This window comes from Pseudophryne corroboree, chromosome 1, assembly GCF_028390025.1.
Source record: "Pseudophryne corroboree isolate aPseCor3 chromosome 1, aPseCor3.hap2, whole genome shotgun sequence".
Taxonomy (NCBI): Eukaryota; Metazoa; Chordata; class Amphibia; order Anura; family Myobatrachidae; genus Pseudophryne; species Pseudophryne corroboree.
This window is the reverse complement of record NC_086444.1, coordinates 421,843,348-421,869,630: the sequence shown is the minus strand read 5'-3', so window position 1 is coordinate 421,869,630 and position 26,283 is coordinate 421,843,348. Positions and strand designations below refer to the sequence as shown.

Here is a 26,283-nt window from a genome sequence, read left to right as displayed (position 1 = left end):
GTCCCCAGCATCCACTTAGGACGTTAGAGAAACTATTGGTAGTTTTTTCACACCCCACATAATACCCTTCTTTGTGGTACTTGTAGTGTCAGAAATGTTCAATGCCTCCTTCATTGCCGTGATCATGTAACGTGTGGCCCTACTGGACATTACGTTTGTCTCCTCACCGTCGACACTAGACTCAGTATCTGTGTCTGGGTCTGTGTCGACCCACTGAGGTAACGGGCGTTTTAGGGCCCCTGACGGTGTCTGAGACGCCTGGACAGGCACTAATTGATTTGCCGGCTGTCTCATGTCGTCAACCGTTTTTTGCAAAGTGCTGACATTATCACTTAATTCTTTAAATACGATCATCCAGTCAGGTGTCGACTCCCTAGGGGGTGACATCACTAACCCAGGCAATTGCTCCGCCTCCACATCATTTTCCTCCTCATACATGTCGACACACACGTACCGACACACAGCACACACACCGGGAATGCTCTGATAGAGGACAGGACCCCACTAGCCCTTTGGAGAGACAGAGGGAGAGTCTGCGAGCACACACCTAGCGCTATATATATATATACAGGGATAACCTTATATAAGTGTTATTCCCTTATAGCTGCTGTTTATATTATTTTTAGCTGCCAATAGTGCCCCCCCTTCTCTTTTTTACCCTGATTCTGTAGCAAGTCTGCAGGGGAGAGTCAGGGAGCCGTCCTTCCAGCGGAGCTGTGAGGGAAAATGGCGCTTGTGTGCTGAGGAGATAGGCTCCGCCCCTTCACGACGTCCTTATCTCCCGCTCTTTTCTGTAAAAATGGCAGGGGTTAAAATACATCCATATAGCCCAGGAGCTATATGTGATGTATTCTTTTGCCAACCTAAGGTATTATCTGTTTATATTGCGTCTCAGGGCGCTCCCCCCCCAGCGCCCTGCACCCTCAGTGACCGGAGTGTGAAGTGTGCTGAGAGCAATGGCGCACAGCTGCGGTGCTGTGCGCTACCTTAGTCTGAAGACAGGACCGTCTTCTGCCGCCGATTTCACCGGACCTCTTCGCTCTTCTGGCTCTGTAAGGGGGCCGGCGGCGCGGCTCCGGGACCCATCCAGGCTGAACCTGTGATCGTCCCTCTGGAGCTAATGTCCAGTAGCCTAAGAAGCCCAATCCACTCTGCACGCAGGTGAGTTCGCTTCTTCTCCCCTTAGTCCCACGATGCAGTGAGCCTGTTGCCAGCAGGACTCACTGAAAATAAAAAACCTAAAATACACTTTTATTCTAAGCAGCTCAGGAGAGCCACCTAGCCTGCACCCTTCTCGTTCGGGCACAAAAATCTAACTGAGGCTTGGAGGAGGGTCATAGGGGGAGGAGCCAGTGCACACCACCTGATCCTAAAGCTTTTATTCTTGTGCCCTGTCTCCTGCGGAGCCGCTATTCCCCATGGTCCTTACGGAGTCCCAGCATCCACTAGGACGTCAGAGAAAATAAGATTTTACTCACCGGTAAATCTATTTCTCGTAGTCCGTAGTGGATGCTGGGCGCCCATCCCAAGTGCGGATTGTCTGCAATACTTGTATATAGTTATTGCCTAACTAAAGGGTTATTGTTGAGCCATCTGTTGAGAGGTTCAGTTGTTATACTGTTAACTGGGTATAGTATCACGAGTTATACGGTGTGATTGGTGTGGCTGGTATGAGTCTTACCCGGGATTCAAAATCCTTCCTTATTGTGTCAGCTCTTCCGGGCACAGTATCCTAACTGAGGTCTGGAGGATGGTCTTGGTGGGAGGAGCCAGTGCACACCAGGTAGTCCTAAAGCTTTTTTTAGTTGTGCCCAGTCTCCTGCGGAGCCGCTAATCCCCATGGTCCTTACGGAGTCCCCAGCATCCACTACGGACTACGAGAAATAGATTTACCGGTGAGTAAAATCTTATTTTCCACTAGCTAAAAAAACACGGGTAAATGCACGGGGGGGGCGCATTTACTCATGTTTTTTGCAAGTGGAAAAGGGTCCCCCCGCAAAAACCCGGATCAAGTGACCCGTGAATCCTACCCGGGTATCTACCTGGGTAGGACACGGGAATGATCCGGGTAGGGTTGTAGTGTAAACGGATGCCGTGTCGATGCGACATGGCTCCCGTTTACACTGTATGGAAGGGGGGCGCTGGGAGATCATGTGATCGCCCAGCGCCGCCCCTGCCGCGTCACTAGGGTTGGTGACTGCTGATGGGAAAGGGACTGAGCACGGGTCGCAGCTGCGGCCCATGCTCGTAGGTGGAAAAGGGGTATAAAAACTCATTGAGCAGGACTCGATAGACACGCCTGTGATAGGCAACATAGCACCCAATTTAATAAAATACCATGCAACTGCCTTTGCAGAGAAGTGACCACAGCGCTCCCAATCTCAATAATGTCATCATTATATTGCCACCAAGTGCTTTCCTGGTCAAATCGCTACTTCGACAAACAGACTGAGACACAGATGTTAGCGCGGCTAAGTATATATATTTTTAATGGTTCTACACACTCCAATTTGAAAATGTATGTCCGGGATGTAATAAAGTCAGAGTTTGGCTGCCGTGCAGGATGCTGGCCGAATTCAGACGTTTTCTTAAAGGGGCAATCATGAACATGGCTAAACCATGCCTTGTATGTGATTGACTCTTTAAAAAAAAAAAAAAATCAGTTTATTTGATTTATTTTCATGACTGAAGCAAAAAAATTTTTTTTTTCCCTAGATCAAATGTGACACATTACACAACTATTCTCTTAAAGCCTGAGGATAGCATCTGTTTGAGGGCACCACTGCTGACCATAGAGTGTTTGGAGCCAAATGGAGAGAGTACAGCAGCAGTGCAGTAGAATGTGTTGCTGCACAGGTAAGGAAATGTGACTGCTACAGGGGAAAAGGTGTTGGCACATCCTGTAGCATTGCACACACATCTGTCACCATAGGGGCCTATTAACAATGCTGCCAGGCCTTTTCCACTAGGAAATTGTATGTAATTTCAATGTTTAAGCAAGTTTTATTATGGCCCTTTCAAAGGGTGTGATCTCCCAATGTGGACCTCAGACTAGAAAAGGTTGTACATCACTGATATATTGGTAGCTGGGGTTATAAACTGTTTACTATATGATCTAAGGGATTGTCAAAAAGCGTCTGCTTCTTTTTAAGCACCATTTGTTTCACGAACTCTACATCCCAGAATGCATTTTGTTGACTTTCTATTAAACCTGTAAATATAATAGCATTGACTTGCAACTATAAAAAAAATCTTTATGTAATTCAGGAGCACACATACCTCTGCTGCCTTCTGACCTTTATCTACGGCATCTGCAGTTACATATGCTGTAGCTATTCCATAGGTGGCCCACACAAGAGCTTTAGGTATTAAGGCACGGAATGACTCCCCAACCTCGTTGGCATAGCCTATACAATACAGAAAAACATTGAAATTGCAGTAGTTAGAGGGAACATCAAAGAAAAATATGCTAAAAAATATCATATTATACAGGAATGCCTATCATCTCTTCCCACATTTTACACAGAGTAATCGTGCAGAGCAGATGTTAATCTCCGTTATTTGTCATGGAGTCTCTTGTACAAAATAAGATGTTCCTATGCTCCTAAGCAAGTTACAAAGGAGGGAATTGTGGATATGTCCATGCAAATAGATGTGTCTGTGTTTGTTGCAGGCTATATAAAATGGTTTTCCTATAGCCTACATACAAGCTGTATGCCATAGTGCTAATCTATTATTCTACTTGTATGATTTCATTTCTTTACAAATCTGAGGTACCGATAATGGCCTCGGCAGGAGGTTCTTATGCTCTTTTTCATCCAGGAAGAAAAGCTAATTCTGAGAGTATTCGGGAAGCATGAATTAGCATAGTCAATAGCAGTGGTCGAAGTGGAAATTTAGAAGTGGTGTTATGGAAAAAGAAGATGAAATGAACTATTGTTTTAAAATGTGATCAATCCCTCTCTCACCTGACTGCTACTAAAACTCCGGTCTCAATATCTCTTGATTTTACTACTGTTATCTACTCCTCTATAGTTTCCCTGGTATCCGGTTGATAGACAGTGAATAGATAGACACCATATGTTAGACAGACATTAGGTCGACAGGGTCAAAAGGTCAGCATAAAAAAGGTAGACAGTACAAAAGGTCGATAGGGTCAAAAGGTCGACATGAAAATGGTCAACATAAAAAAGATAGACAAATGTTTTTTTTTATATTTAACATGTTTTTGGACTATTGTCTATCTATGTCGGCATAGAGTTGGTTATAAACCTTGTGGCGAGCGCAGCGAGCCACCGTGCCCGAAGCGTGGCAAGCGAAACGAGCCCCGCGAGGGTATGTCTTTCTACAATTGGGGGTCCTAGATGAAAAAACTATCCACACAAACAACAAAAATTCAAAAAACATGGTGTCTACTTTTTTTATGTCGACCATCTTCATGTCGACCTTTTGACCCTGTCGACCTTTTGTACTGTCTACCTTTTGACCCTGCCGTCCTCTTGACCCTGCCGACCTTTTGACCCTGTCGACCTAATGCCCGTCTAACATATGGTGTCTATCTATTGACTGTCTAACTAGACACTGTCTATCTTTTATACCACACCCGTTTCTCTTATCCCACCTTCCCCCTCTTCAATCTATCTTTAACTCTGCTACCGCCCTAATTTTTCTATCATGTCTTTCTACAACTGGTATCTCCTCTCCCAGACAGTCCACTGCCTCCCTGAGCCATTCAGAATCAAATTCAAACTTCTCCATCTCACCCTTACACTACTATGCCTGTCTGCCACTCACACTACCCAATTTGCTATGATGACTACCTCCTTTCCTTTTCTCTGATTACCTCCTCACACTCTCACCTGCAGGACTTCTTCTCTGCTGCTCTCCACCTCTGGAATGTCACTTCAATTTATGTATGTGGGGCGGAAAGGGGAGGTTGAATTTCAAGTTAAGACAAAAAATAAGATTTTAAACCTACCGGTAAATCTTTTTCTCGTAGTCCGTAAAGGATGCTGGGGACTCCGTAAGGACCATGGGGAATAGACGGGCTCCGCAGGAGACATGGGAACTTTAAGAAAGACTTTGACTCTGGGTGTGCACTGGCTCCTCCCTCTATGCCCCTCCTCCAGACCTCAGTTAGAGAAACTGTGCCCAGAGGAGACGGACAGTACAAGGAAAGGATTTTTGTAATCCAAGGGCAAGATTCATACCAGCCACACCAATCACACCGTATAACTTGTGATATACTACCCAGATAACAGTATGAAAAACAACATAGCATCAGTCCAAGACCGATGAAACTATAACATAACCCTTATGCAAGCAATAACTATATACAAGCCTTGCAGAAGTAGTCCGCACTTGGGACGGGCGCCCAGCATCCTCTACGGACTACGATAAAAAGATTTACCGGTAGGTTTAAAATCTTATTTTCTCTAACGTCCTAGAGGATGCTGGGGACTCCGTAAGGACCATGGGGATTATACCAAAGCTCCCAAACGGGCGGGAGAGTGCGGATGACTCTGCAGCACCGATTGAGCAAACAGAAGGTCCTCCTCAGCCAGGGTATCAAACTTATAGAACTTTGCAAAGGTGTTTGACCCCGACCAAGTAGCAGCCCGGCACAGCTGTAGTGCCGAGACCCCTCGGGCAGCCGCCCAAGAAGAGCCCACCTTCCTAGTGGAATGGGCCTCAACCGATTTTGGTAACGGCAATCCTGCCGTAGAATGCGCCTGCTGAATCGTGTTACAGATCCAGCGAGCAATAGTCTGCTTTGAAGCAGGGCCGCCAACTTTGTTGGCTGCATACAGGACAAACAGTGCTTCTGTTTTTCTGATCCTAGCCGTTCTGGCCACGTAAATTTTCAAAGCCTTGACCACATCCAGGGACTCGGAATCCTCCAAGTCACGTGTAGCCACAGGCACCACAATAGGTTGGTTCATATGAAAGGATGAGACCACCTTAGGTAGGAATTGAGGACGGGTCCGCAATTCCGCTCTATCCATATGGAAAACCAGATAGGGGCTTTTATGTGATAAAGCCGCCAATTCCGAAACTCGCCTAGCCGAAGCCAAGGCTAACAACATGACCACCTTCCAGGTGAGATAATTCAACTCCACTGTCTTAAGTGGTTCAAAGCAATGTGACTTAACACCACGTTAAGGTCCCAAGGCGCCACCGGAGGTACAAAAGGAGGCTGAATATGCAGCACTCCCTTCACAAAAGTTGTACTTCAGGTAATGAGGCCAATTCTGAACTTTTAATGGAGCCTAATTTTAGGCCCAAATTCACTCCAGTTTGTTGGAAGTGAAGAAAACGGCCCAGGTGGAATTCTTCCGTAGGAGCATTCCTGGCCTCACACCAAGAAACATATTTTCTCCATATTCGGTGATAATGTTTAGATGTCACGTCCTTCCTAGCCTTTATTTGCGTAGGAATGACCTCATCCGGAATACCTTTTTCCGCTAGGATCCGGCATTCAACCGCCATGCCGTCAAACGCAGCCGCGGTAAGTCTTGGAACAGACTGGGACCTTGTTGTAACAAGTCCTGCCTTAGAGGAAGAGGCCACGGATCTTCTGTGAGCATTTCTTGCAGATCCGGATACCAGGTCCTTCGTGGCCAATCTGGAACAATGAGAATTGCTCTCACTCCTCTTCTTCTTATTATCCTCAACACCTTGGATATGAGAGGAAGAGGAGGAAACACATATACCGACTGGAACACCCACGGTGTCACTAGGGCGTCTACAGCTACCGCCTGAGGGTCTCTTGACCTGGCGCAATACCTTTTGTAGCTTCTTGTTGAGACGGGATGCCATCATGTCTATTTGGGGTAGTCCCCACCGACTTGCAATGTGCGCGAAGACTTCCTGATGAAGTCCCCACTCTCCCGGATGCAGAGCGTGTCTGCTGAGGAAGGCTGCTTACCAGTTGTCCATTCCCGGAATGAACACTGCTGACAGAGCGCTTACATGATTCTCCGCCCAGCGAATAACTCTGGTGGCTTCCGCCATTGCCACTCTGCTCCTTGTGCGGCACAACTTGGCGGTTTACATGAGCTACTGCGGTGATGTTGTCTGACTGGATCAGAACTGGTCAATTGCGAAGTAAGATCTCCGATTGACGTAGGGCGTTGTATATGGCCCTTAGTTCCAGGATGTTGAGTCTCTTGACTTGACCAAAGTCCTTGGAAATTTCTTCCCTGTGCGACCGCTCCCCAACCTCGGAGGCTCGCGTCCGTGGTCACCAGGATCCAGTCCTGAATACCGAACCTGCGGCCCTCTAGAAGGTGAGCACTGTTTAGCCACCACAGAAGAGATACTCTGGCCCTGGGGGACAGGGCGATCCGCTGACGCAATTGTAGATACGACCCGGACCACTTGTCCAATAGGTCCCATTGGAAGGCCCTTGCATGGAATCTGCCGTATGGAATGGCTTCGTATGTTGCCACCATCTTTCCCAGAACTTGAGTGCAATGATGTACTGACACTTGTTTTGGTTTCAACAAGTTCATGACTAGAGTCATGAGTTCCTGCGTTTTTCCAGGAACTCATAAAGAAAGTTCAAGTTGGAAGAAAAACCCTTTTCTGGTCTGTGTCCAGAATCATGCCCAAGAAGGGCAGACGAGTTGTAGGATTCAGCTGCGACTTTGGAATATTGAGAATCCAGCCGTGTCGCTGTAACACATTCAGTGAAAGTGATACGCTGCTCAGCAACTTCTCCCGTGAACTCACTTTTATGAGGAGATCGTCCAAGTACGGGATAATTGTGACACCCTGCTTGTGCCGGAGCACCATCATTTCCGCCATTACCTTGGTGAAAATTCTCGGGCCGTGGAAAGCCCAAACGGCAACGTCTGAAATTGGTAATGACAATCCTGTACCGCAAATCTCAGGTACGCCTGATGAGGAGGATATATGGGGACATGTAGGTATGCATCCTTTATGTCCAGAGATACCAAAAAATCTCCCCCTTCTAGGCTTGAACTTGAACCGTTTTAAGTAAAGGTTCAGGGGTTTTAAATTTAAAATGGGTCTGACCGAACCGTCCGGTTTCGGAACCACAAACAAGAGTTGAGTAGTACCCCTGCCCTCTTTGAAGCCGGGGAACCTCTACCACCACTTGTTGCAGACACCATTTGTGAATCGCATGTAACACTATCTCCCCTTCCAGGTGTTGTTTTTCGGTAGGGCCGATTTGAAAAAAACGGCGAGGAGGCACTTCTTCGAATTCCAGCTTGTAACCCTGGGAAAAAATTTCTATTGCCCATGGATCCACCTGTCAGTGGACCCAGACGTGGCTGAACAGTCAAAGACGTGCCCCCACAGGAGCTGACTCACTCAGGGGAGCCCCAGCGTCATGCGGTGGATTTAGCAGAGGCCGGGGAGGACTTCTGTTCCTGGGAACTAGCTGTGTTGTGCAGCTTTTTCCCTCTGCCAAGAAAGGATGAACCACGTGCTCTCTTGTTTTTATTGGAACGAAAGGACTGCATTTGATAATGAGGCGCTTTCTTAGATTGTGAGGGAATATATGGCAAAAAAAATTATTTACCCACCGTAGCCGTGGAGACGAGATCCGAGAGGCCCTCTCCGAACAATTCCTCACCCTTGTTTGACTCTAGAACCCAGTAGACTAACGTCTCTCTGGGCATGTCTTATATATATATATATATATATATATATATATATAAGACAACATCTTTTACATATAAATATATATATATATATATATATATATAGGACATTAACATGGTATCCTTATCTGGGGTTTCAATCTCCGCTGATAAGATATCTGTCTACGCTGCTACAGCGCTATAAACCCATGCCGACACAATCGCCGGTCTGAGTAGTGTACCAGAATGTGTGTAAATGGACTTCAAAGTAGTTTTACTGCATGCTATCTGCAGGATCCCTGAGGATAGCTATAAAGTCAGCGCTACCTTTTTGGGTAAACGTGTCAATGCCTTGTACACCCTAGGGGAAGATTCCCATCTTATCCTGGCCCCATTAGGGAAAGGATACTCCCTGAGGATTCTTTCTGGGAAGCTGCAGCTTCTTGTCTGGAGATTCTTTTTTTCTTCCTGAGAGGAGGGAAATTTACCTCAGCTTTCTTCCCCTTAAACATGTGTACCCTCGTGTCAGGGACAGATGAGTCATCAGTGATAAGCAAAACATCTTTTATTACAATAATCATATATTGAATACTTTTCTGCCAGTTTTGGCTGTACTTTGCATTATCGTAGTCGACACTGGAGTCAGACTCCGTGTCGATATAAGTGTCTATTATTTTGGATAGTGAGCGTTGTGAGACTCTGAAAGTCTCTGTGACATAGGGACAGACTTGGGAAGATTCCCTGTCTGTTCTCTAATCTTTTGTGTAATAAATTCATCTTAGCACTTAATTTCACATATCCAATCAGGCGTCGGCGTTGTCGACGGAGACACCACACACACACACACACACACATTTGCTCCATCTCCTCCATAGGAGAGCCTTTTACCTCAGACATGTCGACACACACGTACCGACACACCACACACTCAGGGAATGCTCTTCTGAAGATAGTTCCCCCACAAGGCCCTTTGGAGAGAGAGAGAGAGTATGCCAGCACACACCCCAGCGCAATATGACCCAGGAAAAACACCGCAATTTAATGTTTACCCCATAGCGCTGTTATTATTATCTGCGCCGAATTATGTGGCCCCCCCCTCTTCTTTAAAACCCTCTCTTCTATCGTGTAATAAGCAGGGGAGAGTCCGGGGAGCTTCCTCTCAGCGGTGCTGTGGAGAAAAACATGGCGCTGGTGAGTGCTGAGGGAGAAGCCCCGCCCCCTCGGCGGCGGGCTTCAGTCCCGCTAAAAGTGTAAAATTGGCGGGGGCTCATGCATATATACAGTGTCCAGCTGTATGTATGCTCTCTTTTGCCAAATAAGAGGTTTATATTGCTAAAGCGCAACGGAATATGCTGCACTATATAAGAAACTGTTAATAAATAAATAAATTGTTGCCCAGGGTGCCCCCCCCCCTGCGCCCTGCACCCTTACAGTGACCGGAGTATGTGAGGTGTATGGGAGCAATGGCGCACAGCTGCCGTGCTGTGCGTTACCTCAGTGAAGCTCACAAAGTCTTCTGCCGCATTTTGAAGCCTTCTTTCTTCTCATACACACCCGGCTTCTTTCTTCTGGCTCTGTGAGGAGGACGGCGGCGCGGCTCTGGGACGAACGTCCAGGGCGAACCTGTGTTCCAATCCCTCTGGAGCTAATGGTGTCCAGTAGCCTAAGGAGCAGAGCCTATCATTCAAGTAGGTCTGTTTCTCTCTCCTCAGTCCCTCGATGCAGGGAGTCTGTTGCCAGCAGTGCTCCCTGAAAATAAAAAACCTAACAAATATACTTTCTTAGCAGGAAACTCAGGAGAGCTCCCTGCAGTGCACCCATCTCCTCTGGGCACAGTCTCAAACTGAGGTCTGGAGGAGGGGCATAGAGGGAGGAGCCAGTGCACACCCAGAGTCAAAGTCTTTCTTAAAGTGCCCATGTCTCCTGCGGAGCCCGTCTATTCCCCATGGTCCTTACGGAGTCCCCAGCATCCTCTGGGACGTTAGAGAAAAAAAGAAAACTGTTTACGCTATTACTTACTCTACGAGTAGAGGAGTCCCCGAGGTACAGAGGCAACTCAGTCAGCTGCACAGTACCCGGTGGCAAGTCCCACTCCCTCCTAACAGTGTGGCACAGTGACAGTATCACCACAAATGGCGACGGCACTTAGAGGCAAAATAGCAAGTTGTTGGAAGAAGAAGGAGAGAGACGAAATCTGGACGTTGATGGAGCCCAATCTTCGGCCCAAATCCACCCCTGTTTGCAGGAAGAATAGAAAAAGACCAAGTCGAAACTACGTAGGAGCATATTTCTACCCTCACACCAGGAAACGCATTTCTTCCAGATACGGTGGTAATGTTTAGACGTGACCACCCTCCGGGCCTGGACCAGCGTGGAAATCACCTTGGAGGAGAGACTTTTTCTGGCTAGAATTTCCCTCTCAACCTCCAAGCTGTCAAACATAGCTGCCGTAAGTCTGGATAGACGAATGGTCCTTGCTGAAGAAGGCCCCTGAGAAGCGGCAGAGGTCAAGGATCCTCCAGAGACATGGTCAGGAAGTACGCATACCAGGCCCGTCGAGGCCAATCCGGAGCAATTAGAATTGCCTGAACGCATTCCCTTTGGAGTCTTTATAGAACTCTTGGAATGAGAGGAATTGGAGGAAACAGGTACAAAAACTGGTAAGTCCACGGTGCCGTCAGCATCCACAGCAGCCGCCTGCGGGACCCTCGTACTGGAACAGTAGCGACAGAGCTTCATGTTGAGACAAGAAGCCATCAGGCTATCTGTTGACATCCCCACCGGTGAACCAGCTGTTGGAATACGTGAGGAGGAAGGCACCATTCCCCCGATGGAGGCAGTGCCTGCTGAGGAAATCCACTTCCCAGTTGTCCACTCCTGGAATGAATATGGTTGAGATGGCCCTTGCGTTGGTCTCCACCCATAGGAGTATCCTTGACACCTCTCGCATTGCGGCCCTGTTTCTTGTTCCTCCCTGTCGGTCTACGTACGCCACTGCCATGGCATTGTCCGACTGTACTTGGATGGCTTGATCCAGGAGAAGAGAGGAGGCCTGCAGAAGGGCATCGTAAATCGCCCGGAGTTCCAGTATATGTATTGGGAGTGCAGATTCCAGAGTTGATAATTTTCCCTGGAATTGGGCCCCCTGGATCATTGCTCCCCAACCTCGGAGGCAGGCATCCGTTGTTAGCATTATCCATGACTGGGAACTGAAACTCCGACCCTCCACTAGGTGAGGGACTTGCAGCCACCACAACAGGGAAATTCTTGCTCATGGTGACAGAGACACAAGCTGGTGCATGTGTAGGTGAGAACCAGACCACTTGTTCAGTAAATCCAGTTTGAACGGGTGGGCATGGAACCTGCCGTACTGAATTGCCTCGTATGAGGCCACCATTTTGTCCAATAGACGAATGCAAACGTGGACTGAGAACCTGTGAGGTTAGAGGGCTGAGCGAACCATAGCTTGGGTTGCCAAGGCCTTGTCCATGGGAAGGTATACCACCCGAGATACTGTTTCCAGTATCATCCCTAGAAACTGAATTTTCTGTGACTGTTCCAGGTGAGACTTCTGGAATAACATATTCAATAGCGTGCGGTCCCATTCTGTTGTTTATACTGGCTTAATCGTTTTTACAGTGTAAAATAAGGAAGCTTTCACCCACTTTCTATCGCCAGTCTTGGGGTCAGCGGTGGGCACTGCAGCTCATGACCGCCACGCTCTTCAGCCGCCACATGACACCGGAGACCCGCTAACCGGGACCTCCGGGGTAAACACTCACTGCCCGGTCGTCTTATTCAGCACCTGTTGGGGGGTGGCGGCGCACTGCTGGCCTGGGCACATACAGTGTGGTATGTGAAACAGAGCCTCGGGAGCTTAATGTCCTGTCAGCGGGGATTACAGAGCCACTAACCCTCAGGAGGTTGGTCCGGTCCTCCCCCCTAAGTCCCACAAGGCAGGTAGACTGGTTGCCAACCAGAACTACCTGAAAATAGCAAACTAAATAAAATTTCTGAAGAAAACGCTCTGGAGCTCCAGAGGAATGCACCTGGCTCCTTGGGTACATTTTTCTAAACTGAGTCTGCAGGAGGGGCATAGAGGGGAGGAGCCAGCACACACTATTGATTTCTTAAAGTGCCAGGCTCCTACGGACCCGATCTATACCCCATGGTACTAAAGTACATCCCCCAGTATCCACTAGGATGTTAGAGAAAAAGGGCCAAACGCCTTTGGAAGAAAATTGACAGGACCGAAATCTGTACTGTCAAAGATTTAAGTTTTTAACCAGCATACAAGCATCCTGTAGTAAGGCCAAAAACAGAGACATGAAACTTGGGATTTATGAACCTGTCTCCTTTCACACCACCAGATGGGTTAAGACTGGTAATTGGGCAATGAAACTGGTTTCAGGGGTTCATAACATAGATTGGACTACTGAGGGAGAGAAACCTTTAGCTTTCAATAACTCAGTATCAAAATCCAGGCCGTGAAAACCAACCAAGGAAGGTCCTCTTGTATAAGGGTACCTTGTTGTAGCAGGTTTGGATGGCGTGGAACACACCACAAGGGACCTGCTGACAATTTGAGAAATTGTGCATACCACAACCTGCGTGTGCAGCTCAGAGCCACTAGGATCACCATCACGCATTCGTTCTTTGATGCACTTTAGTACCTGAGGTAACATAGGGGTCGGAAGAGAAAAGGCGTTAGATGAAAGTTCCACGAAACAGACATGGCATCCACTGCAAAAAGCCAGTGAGTCCCTAGATTTGGCACAGAACTGTAGAACCTTGTAGTTGCGGTGAAAGAGACCCCACTTCTGAACTGTTGGAAGATCTCTGGATGGAGAGACCACTCCCTCGGGTGAAAAGTGGTTCCACTGAAGAAGTCTGCTACCCAATTTCCCACAGCTGGGCTGAACGCAGATAACGCCAGAACAAAGGTCTCCACCCAAGAAAAGATTTGGGCTACGTCTGCCATAGCTGCATCGCTTTTTGTGCCACCTTGATCATTTACATATGCCATGGCATTGTCCAACTGAATACGAACTGGCCAGCCAAGATGGCTTGAGCTTTCAAGAGACCGAAAAATGGCTTGTAGTTCGAGCACATTGCAGAGCTGTCTCGACTCGTTAACAAAGGCCCTGGAGGTGAAGATGTAAAGTGACGGCACTCCTTCAGAGGAGACTTGCGTCCATGCTCACAACAACCCAATCCAGAGTGCTTAAGGATCGACCAGTAGAGATTGACGAGTGCTGTCTGACAGAACGAGAAACTGAGATGAGAGGGATGCTGAGCATTCTGTCCAATTTTTGAGACTTTCCCACTAGAATTCCAGAAAATGGAACCTGATGTATTGAATGGTCTTGAAGGTGGAGACCATCGTGACCAATAGCTTTATGCACAACAAGATCGACAGATATGGTACTGACAGAACCGATGTGACCAAGTTCTGTAGGGTCTGTGTCTCTGACAAGAAAACCCTTTGCTTTTGAACCCCCCTCCCCCAACCACTTCCCCAAGAACTGAAGGCAATGACAAGGAATTAGGTGTGACTTTTCGAAATTCAGGATTCATCCTGAATCGTACGATCTGCTGTTGTAGCTGCGAATCTGAATCAGCTTTCACGAGCAGAACTAAATAAGGTATGACACTGATACTGTATTTGTGCAGTAATCTCGCCATCACTGAGGTGAAAACTCGTGAAGCTGTCAGAAATTCTGGATGGTAGTTTTCGGAACCGACTGCAAAAAACGGAGGAGGGAATGATGACCTGCCTAAATTGGAATATGGATTCTCACTTCTTACACCAAATGTGGCCAAATATTCGTTGTCCTCCATGCTGTGGATCACTGATCTAAGAGATTCCATGCAAAAATTATCGACTCACAACTTGGTTTTCATGCACGAAGATTAAAATTCGGCCTGAATGAGCTGTTCGGCTTCTAAACAAGAAACAGGTTGGAGTCAAACCTGTTTTTGTTCCAGTGAAGGTACTGGAGCAATGACGCCACCTGAAAGGAGAAAACTGATAGCATGGTTCAATGCCACTCTCTTCTCTGCATCTCAAGGAAGAGAGGTGGTGTAAAAATACTGTGGTGGCGGACCCCTGAGGTCGATGATGCAACACAAAAAATAGGGGGGAAGGGAAGAAAAGGGGGGGAATGTGGGGCTGAAAAAATGTGCACTGGGGGGAGTGGCCTAGCGACTGAGGAAGCCTGACGTGCCTGGAGGGGGCTCCTGCACACTAAGCCCACAAAAACCATCAGCTGGGACTCCCTGGGCTGCCAGCACTCCACTCCGTGGGTCCCCTCGCCTTCCTGCTCCTCCTGCTACCGGTGGGTGAGGTCCGCGGAATCGGGGAGCACTCCTGGAGCTCCTGCAAATTGCGGCCCACCCGCCCCTCCAAGACCGCGTCCTCAATTTCCGCCTGCCGCTGGAGACGCCCGCCTGCCGGATCGCGGACCTCGCTTGCTGCGGCCCCCCCGTACCTGCTGCGGGCACCCTTGCTGAGGGACTTGCGGGCCGGCGGCGGCTCCCCCCGGCTCTCCTCCTCTCTCCCAGGCGCTGCAGGGACGGCAGCCTCCTGATCCCCGCTGGCGGTGGCCATCTTGGACGTCCTGTGACCCAAGCGCGGCTGCACTGCTCCAGGCTCACTGCCGCTGAGGCTCCCTGCTGTGCTGAACGCTGAGGGAGGCTGCACCAACGCAAGGTGAGGAGAGGCCACACTGTGTCCCTGACTCCAGACCCTCTTCCCCACCACATGCTTAACCCCCTTTGTGACCCGACCCCGTGAGTGGGGACACTGCAGCCTCAACCTCACGGCCTCCCACTGTTGTAAACTGACTGTACGGCCGCAGTGCACTGAGACGAAGAGGAGCCACTTAGCGGCCCCTGCCCCCGATCTTGGACCCCCTCCCCCACATCCCGCAAGGCTGGCTTTTAATTATCCGCCACAGGAATTTTGAATACTTCTTTATTCTATAGTTAAGGGACCGTATCTCCTGTCCCATCTACTGCTAGTCTACCTATTGCCACAACCTGCAGTGAACCGTTTTACACCTTGTGATTCTTCTTCTACACTACTGCTGACGAGCCCCATGCCCCACTGAACATACCTTATCCAAGCCCTCCAGTGGTTCATTCTCGTGCCATTTCGCTTGCATATCACCGCGAGCCGCCCCGGCAATTTATCTGACCTATCCCGACTCATCCAATTTGCCGGGTTGCTACCATGTCTAAATCCGCCGCCGCCATTAGAAAGCGGGCGGGGACGGACATATCCCAGCATTTCACCAGGGCCGACAAAAATTACAAACCGTCCTCACTCTCTGGTCCCCCTTCACCTAGTCTCTCAGTGTCCGACAAAGAGGACTCGTCCTCATCTCCCGCCCTGTCAAGCAAGGAGGACATTCTAGCTCTGAAATCGCTCATCATGGACTTCAAGGAATCATTGGAGTTCAAACTGGACAACGTGGTTGCTACCATCAAGTCGGATAGAACGTCTCTGTCCTCTAAGACCTCCAAATTGGAATCCCGACAAGACAATCTTCACAAGGAGCAGAGTGAGACCATTAGAGACATCGACCATCTTATTCAGGACGTATCGGAACTACGCGACAAGAACGAGGACCTGGAGAATCGCGAAAGGGGAAATAATCTTCGCATACGTAATATCCCGGAATCCGTTCTTCCCGCGACTCTCGAAGCATACTTACACAAGCTATTCTCCACCGTCGTGCCGACCCTGGGCTCCCGTGATCTACCACTAGAAAGAGCCCACAGAGCTCTCCGGCCCAAACCACGTGATTGTGACCCCCCCGGAGATGTAATTTTGCGCTTTCTCAACTTTAAGGATAAGGAACTGGTTCTTAATCCTACCCGGAGCAAACCATACATCCTATTCGAAAATGCTAAGCTGCAATTTTTTCAGGACTTGGCTCCCTCCACGCTACTCAAAAGGAGAGAGCTTAGGGATCTGGCTTCCGCGCTTCGTACGCGCGGAATTCGATACCGCTGGGGGTTCCCTTTCAAGCTACTGATCGACCTCAATGGAAAAATACTTATCGTCAGAGACCCGAGAGAGGGTAGAGATTTCCTGTCACACCTGGAGGACTCCGACTCACTACCAGCGGTAACCTCCAACCACCAGACGGCCTAACTACCCTCACTTCCACTGATGCCTGCACTTTTCATTTGGTAGAAGTACCTTGGCCCACATATGACTCGGTTCTATTTGCTTAGGCCCATTCGGCCAGTTAACGTTTACTGCATATACTGTATTGGTTGCTGTTGTGTGTGTTTTTTTTTTTCTTTCTTTCCTTTTTTGCTTCTTTTCGCCTTTCTATATATTTTTCATGTTTTAAGCATTGCATTGGTCTGATGATATACACCGACCCCCCCTTTTTTTTTTATAGCAACTGTCTAGCTCTTCCACAATACTTCATGCAACCGTATATTTACGATTTTGTTACAAGATCCTCCCCGCCTCGTTTTCATTTTTACTGTTTTTAAGCCGGCGCCCTGGTCATACTGGAAATATTTGGGCGTATGACCTGGAGCGCCTCAATGCGGTGCGTACCGACCTCCTTGACAATATGTTTGAGAACTTAGTATACAGGTTGCTGTTAACAGGTCTGTCTTGTTTGTTCCGCTTATATTTCACCAGTGTTAATGATTTGTTTTTTATTGCTTATGCATTTATTCCATGTCACTTCTTTCCGATGTTTTTTATCCTATGGCCACTGTTAACTCACTTTCTGAATACCCCACCACTGGAGGGTCATGATCCCTCACCCATTCTATATAACCCACAAGTTCACATTGCTGAACTCCTTCTTGTAAACACACTCCTCCCCCACCTTATTGGAGGGAGTACGGTTATCACCGGGTGCTTCCCCACTTTGGACCAGTTGGTCCTAATTTTTGTGCTTGTTCCTCATCGCTGGTCGTGAGGAACCTTAGCATGGACCCCTCCCCTTTCTATTACCCTCTCCTGGTTAACTATCTTTAACTCCTCTCTTTCTTCTGACGGGCCGGGACCCCTCACTTTTCACTCTCCCCCCCCCCCTTTTTCTTCTTTTTCTTCCCCCCCTTTCTCTTTCTCCTCCTCCTCTTAACCGCAACTCGCAATGCCTCTGTTGCTAGCGTCTCTGAACGTCAAGGGCCTCAACACCCCCCAGAAACGTTCCTCCTTATTTCGATCCCTTCGAACTCTTGAGGCGGGACTAGTATTCATTCAGGAGACTCATTTTAAAGCCCAGTCACACCCAACCCTCACCACCAAACGTTACCCGACGGTTTTTTACTCCTCGAGCCAATCCAAACATAATGGGGTGGCCATTCTGGTAAACTCTAAAATTCCGTTTGCTCTGGGTTCCTCACACATGGATAAGGACGGGCGGTTTATCATTTTAACGGGTAGACTCGGACACTTAGAATGCACAATAGCCACTGTCTACGCCCCTAACTCTGGACAAGCGTCCTTCTTCAAATCCTTCTTCTCCACACTGTCCAGAGTCAGAAAAGGCTATTTAATACTAGGTGGAGATTTTAATATCGTCCCGGATACCCAATTAGATAAATCTTCTCACCAGCCACGCTTACACCGCGACTCCTCATCCCGAGCTCTAAATAAGCACACACGGGAATCTGGTCTCTTCGACGTTTGGCGGGCCCTCAACCCCACATCCAAGGACTACACTTTATTTTCGATCCCACACCAATCTTACTCCCGCATCGATCTCTTCTTCTGCGGTACCCTGGCCTCCAAACATATATCCGACTCATCTATCATCACCAACCCGTGGTCAGATCACTCCATTGTCACCGCTACCTTCGATATCCTCGACACCCCGTCCTACCTGGCGTTTAAACGAGACGTTGTTGAAAATCCCCCAATTCCAGGAAAAAATCACATTAGCTCTTGCAGACTATTTTAATTTGAACATCACTGACTCCTCTTGTACCCCGCTGATATGGGAGGCACACAAGGCCGTTATTAGAGGTCATATCATTAGTTACGCCTCATACAGGAACAGGGAACATAAACAAAAATTGGCTTCTCTCACAGAAGAGGTCCACAATCTGGAAACCCAACATAAACAGCGGCCCTCTCGCTCTCTCTATGCGCAACTTACCACCGCTAGAGCGGCCTTAAACGCTTTGTTGGCCGAAAAAATAAGATTTTAAACCTACCGGTAAATCTTTTTCTCCTAGTCTGTAGAGGATGCTGGGGACTCCGTAAGGACCATGGGGTATAGACGGGCTCCGCAGGAGACATGGGCACTCTAAAGACTTTAGAATGGGTGTGCACTGGCTCCTCCCTCTATGCCCCTCCTCCAGACCTCAGTTAGAGAAACTGTGCCCAGAGGAGACGGACAGTACGAGGAAAGGATTTTTGTTAATCTATGGGCAAGATTCATACCAGCCCACACCATCCACACCGTATAATCTGGATAATACGCAACCAGTTAACAGTGTGAACAAAACAGCAGAAGCCAAAGACTGATCTTAACTGTAACATAACCCTTATTTAAGCAACAACTATATACAAGCCTTGCAGAAATATGTCCGCACTGGGACGGGCGCCCAGCATCCTCTACGGACTAGGAGAAAAAGATTTACCGGTAGGTTTAAAATCTTATTTTCTCTTACGTCCTAGAGGATGCTGGGGACTCCGTAAGGACCATGGGGATTATACCAAAGCTTCAAACCGGGCGGGAGAGTGCGGATGACTCTGCAGCACTGATTGAGCAAACATGAGTTCCTCATCAGCCAGGGTATCAAACCTGTAGAATTTTGCAAAGGTGTTTGAACCCGACCAAGTAGCTGCTCGGCACAGCTGTAACGCCGAGACGCCTCGGGCAGCCGCCCAAGAAGAGCCCATCTTCCTAGTGGAATGGGCCTTTACCGAATTTGGTAACGGCAATCCAGCCGTAGAATGAGCCTGCTGAATCGTGTTACAGATCCAGCGAGCAATAGTCTGCTTAGAAGCAGGAGCGCCAACCTTGTTGGCTGCATACAGGACAAACAGTGCATCTGTTTTCCTAATCCGAGCCGTCCTGGCTACATACATTTTTAAGGCCCTGACTACATCCAGGGAAATGGAATCCTCCAAGTCTCCCGTAGCCACCGGCACCACAATAGGTTGGTTCATATGAAACGATGAAACCACCTTAGGCAAAAATTGAGGACGCGTCCTCAACTCTGCTCTATCCACATGGAAAATCAGATAGGGGCTTTTGTGACACAAAGCCGCCAATTCGGACACCTGCCTTGCAGATGCCAAGGCCAACAACATGACCACCTTCCAAGTGAGAAATTTTAATTCAACTGTTTGAAGAGGCTCAAATCAGTGAGATTTTAGGAACTGTAACACCACGTTAAGGTGCCACTGGGGGCACAAAAGGAGGCTGGATATGCAGCACTCCCTTTACAAAGTCTGGACTTCTGGGAGAGAAGCCAATTCCTTCTGAAAGAATATAGATAGGGCCGAAATCTGTACCTTAATGGAGCCTAACTTCAGGCCCATATCCACTCCTGTCTGTAGAAAGTGGAGAAAACGGCCCAAGTGGAAATCTTCCGTAGGAACATTCTTGGCTTCACACCAAGATACATACTTCCTCCAGATACGGTGATAATGTTTCGCCGTCACCTCCTTCCTAGCCTTTTTCAGAGTAGGGATGACTTCCTCCGGAATACCTTTCCCAGCTAGGATTCGGTGTTCAACCGCCATGCCATGCCGTCAAACGTAACCGCGGTAAGTCTTGGAATACGCAGGGCCCCTGCTGCAACAGGTCTTCCCTGAGAGGAAGAGGCCACGGATCTTCTGTGAGCACCTCCCGAAGATCTGAATACCAGGCCCTTCGAGGCCAATCTGGAACAATGAGTATTGTCCGAACTCTTTTTCGTCTTATGATTCTCAATATTTTTGAGAGGAAGAGGAGGGAACACATAGACCGATTGAAACACCCACGGTGTCACCAGGGCGTCTACCGCTACTGCCTGAGGGTCCCTTGACCTGGAACAATACCTCCGAATCGTCTTGTTGAGGCGTGACGCCATCATGTCTATTTGAGGAAGTCCCCAAAGACTCGTTATCTCTGCAAAAACTTCTTGATGAAGTCCCCACTCTCCTGGATGGAGATCGTGTCTGCTGAGGAAGTCTGCTTCCCAGTTGTCCACTCCCGGAATGAAGACTGCTGACAGAGCGCTTACGTGATTTTCCGCCCAGCGAAGAATCCTGGTGGCTTCCGCCATTGCCACTCTGCTCCTTGTCCCACCTTGGCGGTTTACATGAGCCACGGCTGTGACGTTGTCTGATTGAATCAGAACCGGGAGGTCGCGAAGAAGATTCTCCGCTTGTCGTAGGCCGTTGTATATGGCCCTTAATTCTAGAATGTTGATGTGTAGACAAGCCTCCTGGCTCGACCATAGTCCCTGAAAATGTCTTCCTTGTGTGACTGCTCCCCATCCTCGGAGGCTCACGTCCGTGGTCACCAGAACCCAGTCCTGAATGCCGTACCTGCGACCCTCTAGAAGGTGAGCACTCTGCAGCCACCACAGGAGAGACACCCTGGCCCTTGGGGACAGGCTTATTTTCTGATGAATTTGAAGATGGGACCCGGACCACTTGTCCAGAAGGTCCCACTGAAATGTCCTCGCATGAAACCTGCCGAAGGGGATCGCCTCGTAGGTCGCCACCATTTTTCCCATTACTCGAGTGCATTGATGAACTGACACTCTGTTCGGTTTTAACAGGTCTCCGACCATGTTCTGGAGTTCCTGGGCTTTTTCCATCGGGAGAAAAACCCTCTTTTGTTCCGTGTCCAGAATCATGCCTAAGAACGATAGCCAAGTCGTTGGAACCAACTGTGACTTTGGTAGATTTAGAATCCAGCCATGCTGCTGGAGCACTCTCAGGGAGAGCGACACGCTTTACAGCAACTGATCTCTCGATCTCGCTTTTATCAGGAGATCGTCCAAGTACGGGATAATTGTGACTAACTGCCTGCGCAGGAGCACCATCATTTCCGCCATTACCTTGGTGAAAATCCTCGGCGCCGTGGAAAGCCCAAACGGCAACATCTGAAACTGGTAATGACAGCCCTGTACAGCGAATCTCAGGTACGCCTGATGAGGGGGATATATGGGGACATGAAGGTATGCATCCTTTATGTTCAGAGACACCATAAAATCCCCCCTTCCAGGCTGGAGATAACTGCCCAGAGCGATTCCATCTTGAATTTGAACTTTTGCAAGTACAGGTTTAGGGATTTTAGATTTAGAATGGGTCTGACCGAGCCATCCGGTTTCAGAACCACAAACAGGGTTGAATAGTACCCCTTCCCCTGTTGAACTAGGGGAACCTTGACAATCACTTGCTGTTGACACAGCTTTTGAATTGCAGCTAAAACTATCTCCCTTTCTGGGGGAGAAGCTGGTAAAGCCGATTTGAAAAAGGCACCTCTTCGAATTCCAGCTTGTAGCCCTGGGATACAATTTCCATCGCCCAAGGATCCACGTCTGACTGAACCCAGACGTGGCTGAAGAGTCGAAGACGTGCCCCCACCGGCGCGGACTCCCTCAGTGGAGCCCCAGAGTCATGCGGTGGATTTAGTAGAAGCAGGGGAGGACTTCTGTTCCTGGGAACTAGCCGTAGCAGGCATTCTTTTCCCTTTACCCTTACCTCTGGCGAGGAAGGAAGAGCTCCGACCTCTTCTGGATTTATGCGACCAAAAGGACTGCATCTGATATGGTGGTGTTTTCTTTTGCTGTGGGGGAACATAAGGCAAAAAAGTAGATTTACCCGCGGTAGCTGTGGAAACCAGGTCCGAGAGACCTTCCCCAAATAACACCTCACCCTTGTAAGGCAAAACTTCCATATGCCTCTTTGAGTCGGCATCACACGTTCATTGGCGGGTCCACAGGGCTCGCCTAGCAGAAATTGCCATAGCGTTGGCTCTTGAACCTAGTAGCCCAACGTCTCTCTGAGCGTCTCTCATATATAAGACTGCGTCTTTAATGTGACCTAAGGTCAATAAAATGGTATCCCTATATAGGGTATCCCTATCTAGGGTATCAATGTCAGCTGACAAGGTATCTGTCCAAGCTGCTACCGCACTTCAACCCCAAGCCGTGTGTGAATAAATTGATTTTAAGGTAGTTTCCTGTCTGCGTTCAGCAGGATCCTTGAGGGCCGCCGTGTCTGGAGACGGTAGCGCCACCTTCTTGGACAAGCGCGTTAAAGCCTTGTCCACCCTGGGCGAGGATTTCCACCGTACCCTGTCCTGTGCAGGGAAAGGATACGCCATAAGAATCCTCTTGGGAATCTGCAGTTTTTTTGTCTGGCGTCTCCCAAGCTTTTTCAAATAACGCGTTCAGCTCATGAGATGGGGGAAAGGTTACCTCAGGTTTCTTTTCCTTAAACATGCATACCCCCGTGTCAGGGACAGAGGGGTCATCTGTGATATGTAAAACATCTTTTATTGCATTCATATAATGAATACTTTTGGCCACCCTTGGGTGTAACCTCGCATCATCGTAGTCGACACTGGAGTCAGAATCCGTGTCTGTATCAGTGTCTGCTACTTGGGACAGGGGACGTTTTTGAGACCCTGAAGGGCCCTGTGACACAGTCAAAGCCATTGATTGACTCCCTGTTTTATCCCTGGACTCTGCTTTGTCCAATCTCTTATGTAATAAAGCCATATTTGCATTTAAAACATTCCAAATATCCAACCAATCAGGTGTCTGCGCTGCCGACGGAGACACCACAATCATCTGCTCCACCTCCTCCTTAGATGAGCCTTCCGCTTCAGACATGCCGACACACACGTACCGACACTCCCACACACTCAGGGATATATTTATATGGAGACAGTTCCCCAATAAGGCCCTTTGGAGAGACAGAGAGAGTATGCCAGCACACACCCAGCGCCAATGGACACTGGAATAAAATCCCAGTTAGTACTCAGCGCTTTTATAACTCAGTAGAGCTCCCCTGCAGTGCACCCAGTCTCCTCTGGGCACAGGATCTAACTGAGGTCTGGAGGAGGGGCATAGAGGGAGGAGCCAGTGCACACCCATTCTAAAGTCTTTAGAGTGCCCATGTCTCCTACGGAGCCAGTCTATACCCCATGGTCCTTACGGAGTCCCCAGCATCCTCTAGGACGTAAGAGAAAAATGAGTACTCACTTTCCATTGGTTAAAACAAAGATTTTACGAAAAGGGTAACAAAGCTGACACATTGGGGGTCATTCCGAGTTGTTCGCTCGTTATTTTTTTTCCGCAACGGAGCGATTAGTCGCTAATGCGCATGCGCAATGTCCGCAGTGCGACTGCGCCAAGTAAATTTGCTATGCAGTTAGGTATTTTACTCACGGCATTACGAGGTTTTTTCTTCATTCTGGTGATCGTAATGTGATTGACAGGAAGTGGGTGTTTCTGGGCGGAAACTGTCCGTTTTATGGGTGTGTGTGAAAAAACGCTACCGTTTCTGGGAAAAACGCGGGAGTGGCTGGAGAAACGGAGGAGTGTCTGGGCGAACGCTGGGTGTGTTTGTGACGTCAAACCAGGAACGACAAGCACTGAACTGATCGCACTGGCAGAGTAAGTCTCGAGCTACTCAGAAACTGCACAGAGAAGTCTTTTCGCAATATTGCGAATCTTTTGTTCGCTATTTTGATAAGCTAAGGTTCACTCCCAGTAGGCGGCGGCTTAGCGTGTGCAAAGCTGCTAAAAGCAGCTTGCGAGCGAACAACTCGGAATGACCCCCATTATTGGCCAACAGACTGAAGGCTCGGAAAGTGCAAACTGCCACACCGGCTATCAAAGATAACAATGGCTCACTCCAATATAACCCTTCCACTATTAACTCCCTTTTTAAAACTTACTATGAGCGACTCTACAACCTCCCAGTTCAACCGCCCACCCTCGACCTGACCTACCCACCTGCTTCTGACTACCTAACATCGTGTGACCTGCCCCGTTTAGACCCAGAGACTTCCTCAAGCTTGGACAGGCCTATTACTGAAGAAGAGATAGCTTTCGCTATCAAATTTCAGAAACCGTCTAAAGCTCCAGTCCCAGACGGATTTCCAATGTCATACTATAAAACCTTTCAATCTTCATTACTCTCCCATCTCGCAACGGTATTTAATCTAATATTGGAAGGCTCCCCCTTCTACTCTCAAACCACCAAGGCTACTATCACTGTAATCCCAAAACCAAATAAAGATCCCCACCTAATTACTAACTATCGGCCCATATCGCTACTGAATACCGACCTCAAAATTTTTGCCAAAATGTTGGCTAACAGGCTTAATCCTATTCTCCCCTCCCTAATTCATCCTGACCAGGTGGGCTTTGTCCCGTCCAGACAAGCGTTTGATAAAACCAGACGCACGATTGACATTATTCATTATATTAACCTCCACAAGATCCCATCTCTGGCGCTTGCTCTGGACGCGGAGAAGGCCTTCGACAGGGTTTCCTGGCCTTTCATGCTGCAAACTCTGCAGCACTTTGGCTTTCGTGGTAAATTCCTTCAGGCCATACAAGCCCTATACCAAAACCCCTCGGCTTCAGTACACTCAAACGGTCTACTGTCAGATCCCTTTACGATCTCCAATGGAATTAGACAAGGGTGCCCGCTATCCCCCCTAATTTTTGCACTGATAATCGAACCTCTCGTCAACCCGAGATCACCATTAACCGCACTCATTATACTGTCTCCCTATTCGCTGACGACATACTCCTCACATTGACGAACCCGAACATTTCTCTTCCCAATCTATTTCGAGAGTTGTCTATCTACGGCAACCTCTCGGGATATGAAATCAACCAGTCGAAATCCGAGGCCCTCTCCTTACACATCCCCAAACGTACCAAGACCCTGTTACAAGCAAACTTCGAATTCTCATGGCGTAAACATTCACTTAAATACTTAGGAGTTTTCATAACCAAATCTTACAGCTCTCTTTACTGAGCTAACTACCCTCCGATCATAAATTCAATTCTCAAGGACATTCGCCAATAGGATTCTTACTATCTCTCTTGGGTTGGACGTATTAATGCCATAAAAATAAATGCACTCCCCAAACTCCTGTACTTATTCTAAACACTCCCAATTCAGATCCCCTCACATACCCTTCGCTCTCTTCAGTCCTCGCTAGGTGACTTTATTTGGAACCATACAAAACCTCGACTCCGGCAAGAAACCCTTGCCGAACACTCTCAGAATGGTGGCCTTGGCCTCCCCATCCTTCAGCGTTTTTTTCCCTGCGACCAAGCTGAGCCAATTGGTTGCTTGGCACGCTCCGAAGCATACTAAGCGGTGGGTCGACTTAGAGAGCGATTTAATTGGCGTCCCTTCGGTCTCCTATCTACCTTCGGTTCACCGCAAAAGTTACCCTCATTTTAGCCTCCCTACACCTACTGTAGAGCTAACACTTAGGAACTGGGAGCTCCTGAGCAAAAAACTGAAACTGTCTACTTGCCCCTCCCCCCTAACTCCTATCTGGAACAATTTGGCATTTCCCCCAGGCCTATCTTCAGCAATGGCCCGTCCTTGGATCTCTGCTGGTGTCACTAGGATCCATCACTTCACGGGAACCCACGCCATCAGATCATTCTCTGACCTACAGACTACACATGGCCTACCCAACTC

The 26,283-nt window shown here is 48.4% G+C and overlaps 1 protein-coding gene across 1 annotated transcript in view; it reads right to left on the bottom strand.

Moving 5' to 3' along the window:
- MTFP1 (mitochondrial fission process 1) overlaps nt 1-26,283 on the bottom strand; it is a 131,288-nt gene that overhangs the window by 52,347 nt on the left and 52,658 nt on the right. Inside the window, exon 2 of the mRNA XM_063913388.1 lies at nt 3,280-3,407. Within this exon, the coding sequence (XP_063769458.1) occupies nt 3,280-3,407 (128 nt within the window). The remainder of the gene's footprint in view (nt 1-3,279; nt 3,408-26,283) is intronic.